Genomic DNA, 13,339 nt, shown 5'->3' on the forward strand with positions numbered 1-13,339 from the left:
TGTGTGCCCTAGGCCTCCAGAGGTCTGAAAAATACAGGTTTTATGCATAATGCTTGTGACATGCAGCAGATTGACATATGGAAAGGATGCTGACTTCTTTACATCAGAGGACTACATATAGTGGCATGCAGGCATCAGGCCAACCTGCCTTGATGCCCCTCCCTGCAGTAATGTTCTTATACCCCAATGGTCTCCTTGGAGAGACCATTTAAAGTTTTACCAGATACTGCCAGCTTACTCACCTATTGAGGGGCCTTAAACAGCAAGTCAATTCATACTCCTGTTTACTACACTAACAGCACTTACAAGCTGTTTGAGTTTGAGGTAGCCATCTCAGACAGAAAATACCACTACTACCTGCAGAGTCATTCCTGATCAGACTTCTTCTGTGCATCGTAGGTTGGGGATACAGCACTGGACTCCAAAAGCATAGGAAGATGCTGGATCTGGACATCTGTCTGTTGAGAGATCACCTGCCTGCACATATTCCAGCTGTCCCCTGCACTGAGACACAGGCTGCCTGGAGCACTGCCTGGTTAGAGCAAGTGAGCCATACCGGAGCCATAATGCTCTGCTTAATTGGTCTCAGCTGGAAGCTGCTCTGTGCATGTCAGCCTGTTTAAGGCAGCAAGTCTAGAGGAGAGAAGGCACCACAGTAACCAGTTACAGAAAAGCCCTGATTTCCCTTCCCCCTTCCCAGCCCTATACCCTGAAAGTTTGTTTTACTTTAAAGGCGAAGAGTTCTTCACTGTCAATGAAATCAACTCAAGAGTAAGGTATTTCCAAGTTTACTTCTGATAGCACCTGTGGATATAACTGGTTAAACCAAGGTTTGTACAGTTATGTCTCCTTTTAAATTGTTTTCTTAAAAACAGCAAAGAAGTGACACAAGGAAACTCTTTAGCCAGTTCAAATCCAAGTTTATTAGTCTGTAAAAGTCTGTTTCCACACAGTAATCATGAGAAATGAATGAATGTTTACGGAGCATAGCATAAAAAGTATACCGAGTCAGCCATAGGTTAGAATTTATGATTGCTCACAAAAATTAATCAGCAGATCACATGGCATTGCATCAAAAAGGCAAATCAGTCCTAGGAATGCAAACAATCAAGATAAAAAGGCAAAACAAGTAAGAGCAGAATAGCAGAAAGCAGTAATTAGTTCATAGCTCCTAATGTGGGTGGCAGATTTCTTTAGAGCAGGTTATTTACTCACTAATTCTCCCAAACCAGGTTGAAAGCCAGTTGTTGTAATTTTGCTTTAAACAGTACATTCTCGGTCAACATATCAGGGGGTCAAAATCAGGATCAGTCTTTAGATATGACTATCAAAATGTAGGCACGTAAGAGTCTAGGTATACTCAACAGTCAGGCTACTTCTCCTAAAGCTGGTGCTTCAGATATTCACAGTGAGAAAACAGAAGCTAATGTGAAACACATAGGTCGAGATACTCTAGTCACTAACTGGATGGGGCAACCTTCTCTCCTCTCAAAAACTCTCCAGCATGCTATCTGCTCATTAGAGATGAGGAGGTTCACTTCTCTCCTAGGCATGGCAAACCTGATCCCCTGGAAGCAAAAGGCATGTTGGATACATAGCACAAACTGTGTATGCCACATGTATCAGGGAGGAGGCAGAGGGAACATCCTCCACTGGGTCCCATTTGCTTTGGGTTAGATCTTCTGTAGCATTATGTCGGATTGCCAATGATGTATAGACTTCACTCAAAAGCTACAGCCAATGCAGAGAACACCTGTGTTAGGTGATCTGGGCAAGCATCAGGGGTTTTTGACCTGGGCTAGCTCTTCTGTCTCTTTCCAAAGGAAAATGTCTACCCAAAAAAGAGATTTATTTCTTCTAACATTTTGGGGTTTCCTGAAGAAGTGCAGAGGGTTTAGTGTTATTAACTCTGTAAAGAGAGGAGATTTTAAGGAGTAAGGGAAGAAAAGTGTTTAGTTCTCAAATGCAGGATGCCTATACACATCATAAACCAAGCTAGGAGGAACTGCACTGAGTAATTAATTCAAGCTCTGGCTGACATCATGACACCTAGACATCTTTCCACAAGAATTCTGCTGCACTGTTTTTTAGCAAAGATCCTTGACTCACCAAGTCAAAGGGCCTTACATAGGCCAACAAACCCAGTTACAGCACCTTCTCTTATGGGGAGGTCATATTAGACTAAGAGAGACTTCCAAAGTTTATCAGGAAATTAACCTGTTACAGCTAATTTCCAAAGCCCCTTTTTCAGAGAATCAGCAGTACCACAGCAAGCTATTCCTGCTTGTTAAATTGAAAATAATGACAGTCCTCTATAATATTTCCAAAACTTAAAAGAGCAATGGAAAGACTTCCCAAACATCTCAGCTTCTTCAGGCAGTCAGTATCCCTGGCTTGCAAGTTTACAGTTTGCTACCCACACACACTTCCTTCGTTCTGCCTATCTTAGGCAAAGCTGCCTTGCTGAAGGACCCTGCTACCCAGCCACGCCTGCCCATCCTCAAAAATAAATACCAAACAAAACAAAGCTACCATGGAAGCAGATCCCAACATCATGGCTGATGCTGAACTTTTCTTTCCTCAGACAGATCCATTGTTCCCAAATGTCATTGTGTGTTCTGTGCTTGCTACCAAAAAGATTATTTCTTACCTTTATAGATTTTGGGGCCATCTATCTGCGCTCACCACACAGTGGTGACTGAGCAGATCCTTACAGTGAAGTAAGGTAGAACTTACAACTGAGTCACCTATGTAATATCCTCCAATTTCATGAGCTATCTAGTAAAGCTCATGGGAGTCTGAGGAGGACTAGAGCCTCCCCAAAGGCATGCTGCCCTGTATCACTACACTGTTTGCAATTTCAAACTTGCCCCTTGGAAATATATAAGAGAGGATTGAAACAGCTGGCAGCAAAACCAAGCCAAATCCAAGACAGCCTAGACGAATTGAGCTTTCACACAAAAGGGTATTTCCCTTCCTTTTAATAGGTTCAGTAATGAGTTTATTAGTTTGGGATTTGAAAAATTACCTGCTTGTTGTCTTGGGGTGGGGTTTTTTTAAGATTTTTTTTTCCTTTTTTTTTTTTTAAATTACAAAAATAAAAGCTATAAAAAGCTAGAGGTAGCTTTAAACTGCAAGGTTCATATCTGGGGCAAGTATCTCTCTGGAGCTGAGGGACGTTTTTCATTCAGACTAGTATAAAACAATACTCAAGGGAAAAAAAAAAGTTGAAAGAGAAAGCATTAAAGGAATAGGAACTCAGAGACCTCTTCCCACTTCCCAATCGACCGCCTCATGAAGTGCGTGTATTTCCTCCCTATGAATTCTATATTTAATCCAGAGAGATCACTGACTATACCTGAGCAGCCTGGCAGCCCGTTTCCTCCTCTTCAAACAGATCTCAAAATTCACTCTTGGCATTGTCTAATGAGCAGTCTACATCTCCCAAGAACATCTATCCTTATGGATTTTGACGAGACAAACAGGATCAATGGAAAATCTGCTTCTATTCCTCTCACTTTTGTTGCTTTAGTTAAAGAAAACAAAGGATACACCGAGGCTTCCCCTGGAAAATCAGTTGGCATTGAAAGAATCCTACAGACCAAAGGACCTACCTCATGCTTCAAATCCTTTCATAATCCTCTTTTGGCACCTAAAAGCAGATATTCTGTTTATTAAAGGAATATTTTTGCAAGAAAACGACATTCCAAATTTCACCAAAACCAGGTGATGTGCTGCTGCCAGCACGGTCGTGAACTTTTCCACCTATCTCAAGTTGCTTTAACGTTGGCAGGTACCGGGGGAAATAAAATGGCAAGGGGAAACCATTTCCTTTGCTAGGTGTAGTTTATGAGGCAGGTAAAGAGCAGAGGTTTGAAATGTGAAGCAGTATAAAACAAAAAGGAAGATGTTATTGTCATTCTCTCACAAACCATATCCGCAATCCCAAATACTCCGACGGCAACAGGATGCTCTGATCTTGCGACCATTGTTTGTTGCAAGAGTTACAGACAAGATTTGCCCTTTGTATGTTTTTCCCTACAAAGCTAACAGGTAATTCAGCATAGCAGCCTCACTAGTTCACTCTTTTTACACAACAGAGGTCTTCATTAAAGGGTTTCTGAAGGGCTTTTCTGCAAAGCATCTTGCTCCTACTTCACTAACCTTTTCATAGCCTCAAAATCTCAGCGTAACACTCCTAGTCTTAAAAAGGCAGCATCCGTGGCTATTTAGAAAAAATCCAGAGTATAATGTTACCTTCAGGCACACAACTTATGGGGGTTTCGATTGCCAATTGAGAAGAAATTAGGTTTGTAGCTATTGTACCATCACTTCCTAGGCACTCATTCCCATACGCAAGGCCGAGGTCAGCATTTGAACCTTCTCGCTCGTTTGGAGGATTCTCTATTTTTTTTTGTTTTAAAGGAGGTTTTCTTTGCTTAAGATCCCACAAACAAAACCTGTTTATGGAAAAAGAGAGATATTTTGAATACTAAAGTCCTTTATTCAACAACACAGAAATATCACAAAAAACAACTTTACCGGGCAAATCGAATGTTTTTATACAGTTTTGTACATGCCCCATAAGTGATTTTTTTTTTTCATAAATACACTGTTTTCCAAAACTTTTTTTTTTTTTCCATAATTGCACAAGCATACATACACCTTACACAAATATCTATTAGAAAATTTAATAGATAACTGCACAGTTCAGAAATAGGAGAACACTGTGAAAGGAGTACATTTCTGTGGCCTGTGTTGCTGAGGAAAAAAAAACCCTCCTAGTTCCCTGCAGTTGTGAAAATGGAGTATTTTCTAACATAGGAGCTGTCTTTTATTCACTAAGAATACAGTAGAGCTCAGCGTGAAACTGCCAAATTTAATAAAACAAAATCTGAAACATTTAGCTGTTACATGAGAACCCACTGTTTGATATCACTATGCATCTAACCATGATCAAAGACCCACTACTGCTTTTTGCTGAATGCATTCGACCCTGAATGCTATGTTCATTTAACTACTTTCTTTCTTCGTTATTTGATTACAGATATAGCCCATTTAAAGACTTTATGTTTTTTAACGTTAATTGTAGGACTTACATACCAGGGGTTCTGTACAAAAGGCAGTATTTTCCCCTCATAGGCAGGGTCTGTTATTAATTGACAGAACAGGTACGTGTGCCTCCCTTTCAGCCTTAGCATTGTCCCTAAGTTTATCTGGGGTATGTCAAAAATGTTTCCATTAGGTTTAGTGCTCACATCTAGAAGATGGCAAAAGAATGTTCTGCTTTTTTTTCCCCTCCCTTCTTCTTCTTTTTTTTTTTTTGCATTGTGAGAATAAAAGAGAGAGAGGAGTACGAATTTTCACACTGGAAAATGGCATTGGACCTTGTGAAAAGCACAGATCTGGTAATCAGAACTTGACAATAATCCCATTGACGTGTATAACGTGTATAAATGGGGGGTAGGTAGAAGGGTGTAGGGCTGTGGTGGGGAGAGACAGGCCAGAAAAAGGATTACCTTCTTCAAACATCACTAATTAAAATGCTCTATGCATACTACTTCATATAAATACTGTTTCAGCAAAGTCTCAAAATCTGATGGTGCAAAGGAACAACATTCAGAATGGAAACTGTATGGGTAAATCAGAGGGGGAAAAAAAACAACTCTTGTCCATTTTCAATAATTAACAGGTTTGCTTGTTTGTTTAACAGTTTTGAATTGACATGTAAAACACCACAATTACAATTTACAGATCCATCAGTTCTTCAAAACAAAACAACGAAACAAAAAATGGAACCACGCAAGACATGCAACATTAGGGTATTAGACAGTAAGTACATTGCTATGAATATCTTTGTACACCTAATGTAGCCTGAAATTAATTTTGCCTCTGCTTCTGTAAAAGCAAACACAGTTTTCCAAAAAAAAGCAAGGCAAGCTTACCATCCAGATGTGCAAATAAGGCTTCAGTTTGTAAATCAATCTGTGTTTCGGTAGAGGAGACCTTACAAAGCTTGAATTGGTCTAGTGGTCAGTAACAGAGGCCCTAACCAAAAAGTCTCCAACACAAAATAAATCCATACACAGCTGCCATACAAACAGACATAAAGCTCATTGAATGGGGATTGGATGAGTATTCAACTGAGGATCTCTTACAAACTGTAAGAGGGGCTCCATGATAGAAGCATTTCAAGTGTGACATCCTGCTCTGAAGCTATGTGTGTGATGCCATACAACACGAAGACATAGACACATGCATCAACCTTAAGTTGAGGACGCAGGTGTAAGCCCAGCCCACCCACGCTCCTCCACTTACCATGGATCACCCACGTTCTTGCCTGGCCCTGCTGACATACATGGGGGATCTCAGGAGGTTTCTGCTCCACTACTTTCAGAGTCATTCCTAACACCCACCAGTCCTGTGAGATACCTGCCCTGCCAAAGTCAGCTTCTCCTCACGCTACGCAGGTCCCACATCACAGCGCTCCCAACCATCCCATGTGCTTCACCAAGTGAGTGTGACCAGGGGCTAAAGGCTGAAGAACTTAAGGAAAAACAGAGAAAGTGCTGAAACAACAGGTGATTAGAACGTGCAGTGTATAATTAGCCAGTTATTTCCAGGCCCAGCACCTTCTCTGTGAAACTACTGGTAGTCCTATCTTGTATAAAATGAGAAATCTACCAAATGCATGGCACACCAGCATTTGCTTACTTCGAAAGGAGGCCTTTTCACTCAGGAGTAGTATGACAAAGATAAGCAATAAAAAGTGGTAACTGATAAAAAGTATCCCTATGTTCAGTACCCTCCATAGTTTTTATGACACATGAGTTACATCCCTCTGTGTGCTGCTTTTTTGAGGAGCAGGCATTTCCTCTGCACAGCTAGAGCAGGAAGAACAGCAGAGCATTCTTCTGGGGGCCTATGGGACCAGGCATTCAGCAAAGTTGAGATCAGTGGACCAAGAAACATGTGGGGAGAAGTGGTCTTTTTCTTAAACTTAGGGGTTTTTTTAAAGCACATTTTTATACTGCAAAAATATCCAGGCTCTCAAATGAACACGAGTGCCAGTGAGACCCAAACCAGTACAACTGTCAAAACTCATTTATAACCGTGATGAGCTCCACTTGGACCAAAAATACGACATTCCTCTTTATAAAATATTTACTCCATTGACTGAAAACGTGACTCATAGGTGAAGGGTAATTGGACTGAGACATCATTTTTTCCTAAGGTCTTGTACTCACTTTGTTTTGCATTCTAGAACAACTTTTATATAGGCGACTGGTTTTGCACATCCGCCTATGCTGGGCACTCCAACTCAGAGCACAGTGAAAAGCAAGTCAAACACCAGACAGCATTTTTTGACAGATACCCCTCTGTAAAGCTCCTCTGGAAGCAATGCAAGTGCACAAACCACTACTCTAATACAGTGCTTCAAAGATTAACTTTAAATGTTATATCTTCCCCTCTTACACCACCACGATGGAAGGTAACTGCTAGATGCATCACAATCTTTATATCCTGGAAAACTTGGCATCAAGTCTCTATGGAAGGATGCATGGTAAAACAGTGCTGCTGTTGCTGCTGCTGCTGCTAAACAACTAGCAAAAATCATAGTTAAAGCTCGAATTTATTGCTCCGGATTTAAGTCGCAGAACCACATCGTTGTGTACAAACCATTTATCTCCATAGATGCTCAGACATGATTGTCTCCTTGTGTCTAAACACACAAAATACAAGCGGCTATCTGTACAGTTTACAGTACTGAAACACATAGATTTGAAAATGAAGTATTAGATATGTTACTTTTCAAAGATACATGACTTTACAGCAGGGGTTTACCCAAACTTTTTTTTTTTTCCTTTTCTTTTCTTATTTTTTTTTTTTACAGCCACTTTAAAAATAGACAACAACTTCACTAGTATAGCTAAAGTTACATCAAAGAAAGAATCAGTGTACTGAACGTGAAGAAGCTGGCCAATTCCCCAGGCTCCCAGATTTTTTTGTCTTTTGGTTGGTTGGTTGTTGTTTGGTGGTTGGTTGTTTTGGTTTTTTTTTGAGGAAACCCCTATACATAAATGAAAATAGTATCTGAGTATAATCTTCAATGGTGGACTAAGCAGTTTCTTAAAACAAGACTTTAGCTTGCCATTCACTTCGGACTGCCTTGAAAATAAGATACACTACTGCTTAAAAGAACCATCGGAATGCTTCAGCGCTGGGAACAGGTGTTCTCTAAAAAAAAAGCAAGAAAACAAGTTAAGCTTTCTTTTGTGGCATTGGCATACTCGAGTTGTTCTTTTCCTTTACATTTTAGGCATGCTTTCAGTTATCTAGGAACAATATGATGCCTCCTACTGCTTGACAATTAATAGAAACATCCCTTCTCCAAACACACACCGTTTTTGGATCACACGTGATACGTCGTACTCAGTATGCAACATCCCTAACCTGCTGTCCTCTCCTTAGTTAGTTGAAGAAAATAGTTATGGAAATGTAAACATTGCTAGGAAAAAAAAATCTCCCAGAAAACAGACAGTGCTTTTAGAATAACCACACCATTGTACAATGGCTTCTGCCTCTGCCTTGGCACACTGGATGCACAGTTACAGCTGGGGGTAGGGCTGCAGGTTGGACGTACATTTTGGCAAGAACACCTCTTCTGATGGGGGATAATGAAGGCATTGATCTGTGACTCAGACAGGTGCCTTGGGAGTAGAGGTCAGGATTTGCAAACCTCAGGCTGGGCACCTCATTCCATATTTAGGTTGCAATGCAAAAAAACACTTAATCACATCCTTGACTTCATTTCAATGAAGGAAATATCTTACTGACTTGGGGCAGCTGCCCAGACTGCCCAGGTACTTCTTTTTCTTTTTTTTTTTTTTAATATGCTGGACCTTGGCTTACATAGAGTCTACTTGCAGAGCTGCTACACTCCCCCTGTCCTCTGTCATGTCCCTCTGCAAAATTATACCCACTTGCACACAGCTGCCTCCATACACATCCGAGTACAAGCAAATTCCCTCACAGCTTTAAAGAACAACATGCAGGAGAGACTGAGGTGCTGAGCCTGCAAGGGCTGTGTTGTTTCTGTGAGGTGTTTTTTGCCCTCAATTTCCTTCAAAGTCAAAAGATGAAGGAAATGCCCTTGATCCCTTGCTTCTAGACTCCCACTTCTCTCCTCTGGAACTGCGGACTATGCACTGACCGGGGAGGTGAGAGCAAGCCTTGAGAAGACCTTGTGTCAGTCTGGCCCAGCACACAAGTACTTGTTTCATTGAGAACTGCCCACAAACAGTAGCATCACATCCAATGTTATTCCCCTAAAGGCAATCCCCCTTTCAATTAAAGAGTTCTCACTGATTTTGCTGGCATCATATATAAATAACATGCCACTTTTCAAAGGGATTATTTCATTTTTCTTTCAAAGAGGAGTTTTTCAATGTCTTTCTAGGTATTTTCCATAAAAATCCAATACACCACACAGCCTACAGCATACAGTGGGAATTCCAGGGAACTGCTTCTCAGTATAGCAAGTGGTTTTGGTTGAATAATTAGCCCATTTGGTGATGGTCAAGACAAGCAGTACATGCCTCCTCTTTGTAAAAGCCATATGAAAGGAGAGCTGTTATTGTTACAGTTATTGCTTGTGTCCATGGAAATATCAGAGACTTCTGCCATGCCACCAGAATTCCAACCTGTGCTCAGTTTAGTACCCTTTCCCTTTTCACAAATGTTAGGCTTTAATAAGTCATCCAAAAATTAACTTCCAGAGACAACAAGCTGGTTTATTGAATATGGCACCCTGAGCAGAATGAGTCTTTTTGTGTTGGTGGTCCAAAAGCAGGAATTGCACATACCCCATCTTTGCCAGTCCCTGTTCTGCCCCACTACCTGTGTTTAGCGTAAGCGCAAGTAGTGACAATGCACAGCAGCCCTCCTCCCCAGGTACGCCGAGGAGAGCAAATGCAATTGCTAGATCATCCACACCAGTCTGTGTGGGCTGTAAGATGGCTGCTGAGAGCAGGGTGTACAGATTTATAATTTATAAAGAGGTTGACTGCAGAGGAGGCTGGAGTTTGAATGACAGCAAACAATCACATGACCAAATCGACCTCAAAAGAACAGCCAAACATGCTAAGGCAATAAACTCAAAAGACTGCCTTAACCTGAAAACTAAATGTGGGTCCATCTGCCTGAACACAAAACCACAGCCAGGCAGAGGGATTTAAAGACTGAAATGGCCTTTATTTATTTTCTTGCAGCATCAGGTTGAGTTACTGTCAGACGTTGTCATGTCAGCTGGAAGTAAAGGTGCAATGTCTGATTAAAAGGTCACTCAGACCCTTAAATGCACAGAACAATATTTTTGAAGGGCAAAGCTGTGGTTTAATATGTGCTTTCAAAAAAAAAACCTATAAGATAAGGATTTTTTTTCCATCTGAGTACCAAGTTCTAATTAAAGATATACATTTACAATTAAATATCCATTGTGCTAACCCCCAATTTGGAAATGAATTATTAATCCACACTTAAACGGGGAGGGGGGGGAAAAGCTTTTAAAATGGAGTAGGTGGATCGAGTTAAATCTAAACCAGTTCATACGATGAAATCCATAGATTTTATGACTCCAAAAGTCAAGGTTATTCCTAGCCAGAAAAAGAAAAGAGACCCTTCAGCCCATTTAACCCATTAACATACAAGCTTAAGTGCAATGACCGTCTACTTCCCAGCTGTATAAATCCGGGAGTCTCAGCTGGGGAATCAAGCTCTCAGCAAGATTACAGCACATTTCTGGATCTCTGTGCTTCCGTTATCCTGAGTGACAGGAAAGACAGATCCCCCTGGAAGCCTGGGGAGGGGTGGCGAGGAGCAGAACCAGAGCTGATCAGTGTGGTTTATGCTGTAAAAGCCTTCACTGCTCATGCCAGTGCAAATGCTGACAAACGGCAGGCTCGCTCCCAGGAGGAAGCTCAAAAACCCGCAGCCCCCTCTTCTCTGAGAGGCTAATGCCATAAAGTGTGGCACTCAAGAGAATTTTTTCCCTGCACAAGCCCAGGATGAAATGACCTCCATGCTTTCAAACTCTCTATTCTGTTCCCTTCTTGCCAGCTTTTGCTACCGAAAAAAAGAAAAAAGTAGCTCAAATATTTGAATTTTTTAATTGTTGGCTTAAAAAAATCAGCTTTACATAGGAAACTGAACCTGCTGTGTTTTTGGAAGAGGCAGAAAAGGCAACTGAAACCACCAGAAGATTTAAAATCCCTTAAATTAAACAGCAATGGAAAAACGGCAGTTACGTATCTGTCCTGGTTGCCCCACGCAGAAAAGTAAAAGCAGACCCTTGCTACATGTGTGTGTGCACACATGCTGCCAACACAGGAGAACAGCACACTGGCAGGTGGTGTAAATTCCTCAGCAGAGACTCCGTTTTGACAGTTGAGCTCTGTAGTCTCACAGTACAAGTATTCATTAAAGAATGATGCCTCCCACAGCCCCCTGGGGTGACCAACAGACTGATGGAACGAGGTGTGGGGTGCCAGACAGCAAGCTCTGCTCACCCAAGGCTCACCTGCTTGCCCAGCCCCATCCCTTGGTGACCTAATACCTATGAAACCTGCTAGAGATGACTCTCCCTGAGTCTCTCTGAGTCTCACGGCTGCCTGAAAGATTTGGCACAGAGACTAGGAGTCAGGAAAGTAGGATGCTTCTGCTTGGAGTGCTGCTGCTTGGGGTGCAGCCCAAATTCACAGCTGTATAACCAATGTTAACTGTAAGTCACCTGTACAATTATTTTCTGAGAGACTAGGGAATGACTTGGGTTGAGGTGAACCACATTCAGAAATAAAATAGTAAAATATATCAGAGCACTACATGATTCTGACCTAATACCTTACCAATGTTAAAAGATGTTGCATTATGAAAGACTCCTTTGATGTTTGATCCGTGAGCAAAAATCCTGCTCTCACTGAAGCAAACTCACATGCTGGCTACAGCGAATTATTGGCCAGATGCAGCACTCCTTGGTCCTCTTGAGGAGTCCTGGCTGAGATGCATCCAACTCAACAACAACCCTTTAGGAAGTATATTGCACCTGAGGTAGGTTCAACAAGATCCGGGCTACCTGAAAGTCTTTACAAAGACCTACACAACCACAGAAAGAGATGGGGGAAAGGAACTTTGTCCTTAATGAATCTCAGATTCATATGGCAAGGTGAATGAAACTGGTGGATCTCCCAAAGCAGTGAGACTGGTGCCAGACACATAGAGAAAAAACAACCTTACCAAGCTCTGCACAGAACCTCGAGGGAGCTTCTCAGCACGGAGAACAATCCCTCCTTGAAATGGCTTTCAAAAGAGCAGCAGTTTGGTACTGAGGCCAGTGGATCTATGTGAGATAGGGCCTGTTAAGTTATATGCATATATATGTGTGAGTGTATATATATATATATATATATATCAATATACACATATAAGATATATGATGATAGAGAAATACAGTGCTATGTGACAGCCAAAAAGTTCATCTGGTAAGTGATGGCCCCTGCATGAAATGCAGTTTGGATCAATCAGCAGCCCAACCTAGGAAACACTGACCACCAGCTGCCATAAACCAGTGACTATGCTCTTCTTACACCTGTGTGAATGTGGGCTACACACCTCGCCAGTCCCACAGAACTCACACGGCTGCCAGCAAGAAAGCATCTGGTCTTTTCTCCACATCATGCCTTGCTTTTCCAGTGCTGCAAGCTAATTTAGATGTCAGCTTGATCACACTGGAAATTACATCAATTATACACACAGCATTACAGAACAGTGCAGAATCTGGTGTGAATACACGTGCTCTAAAACTCACTTTCCAGCTCCTTCTCTGGAAAGAAGGCTGCAGAGTTACATGTGGTGGCATGGACCCAGACTTGTGGCTGGAATGTGGCTATGTGTGTGGCAGAGCCATTCAATCTCCTGACCCCCGGAGCAACATCACAGAATCAGAGAATCATTTTGCTTGGAAAGACCCTTTAAGACCATCCTCTGGGCCACGGGCAGGTGCCCACCCAAGCACCAGAGGCAGCCTCCAAGCTGGTGTTGAAGGATCACAGAATCACAGAAACATTCAAGTTGGAAAAGATCCTCAGGATCACCAAGTCCAACCAATAACCCTACTTGACAAAGTTCACCCCTAAACCATATCTCCAAGCACCACATCTAAACTTTAAACACATCCAGGGTTGGTGACTCAACCACTTCCCTAGGCAGCCCATTCCCAGTGCTTGTCCACTCTTTCTGTGGAAAATATTTTCCTAAACCTACCCCACTGCAGCTTGAGGCCATG

The 13,339-nt window shown here is 41.8% G+C and overlaps 1 protein-coding gene across 7 annotated transcripts in view; it reads right to left on the bottom strand.

Moving 5' to 3' along the window:
- The window catches only part of CXXC4 (CXXC finger protein 4), a 141,298-nt gene that overhangs the window by 112,785 nt on the left and 15,174 nt on the right, over positions 1–13,339 (bottom strand). For 3 of the 7 annotated variants that reach the window (XR_010987193.1, XR_010987192.1, XM_068136855.1), the window contains one exon: positions 910–8,238. The exons of 3 other annotated variants lie outside the window; for them this stretch is intronic. Coding sequence is in view for 2 of the 4 variants with exons in the window: in XM_068136855.1 (XP_067992956.1) it covers positions 8,194–8,238 (45 nt within the window). In the remaining 2 variants the exon portion in view is untranslated. Of the gene's footprint in view, positions 1–909; positions 8,239–12,291; positions 12,395–13,339 lie in introns of those variants that run through there. One more of the 7 variants, XM_068136853.1, reaches the window with a different exon arrangement.

The sequence above is a fragment of the Melanerpes formicivorus genome, unplaced genomic scaffold (assembly GCF_026170545.1).
Source record: "Melanerpes formicivorus ecotype bairdi unplaced genomic scaffold, bMelFor1.0.p_v2 SCAF_4, whole genome shotgun sequence".
Lineage (NCBI taxonomy): Eukaryota > Metazoa > Chordata > Aves > Piciformes > Picidae > Melanerpes > Melanerpes formicivorus.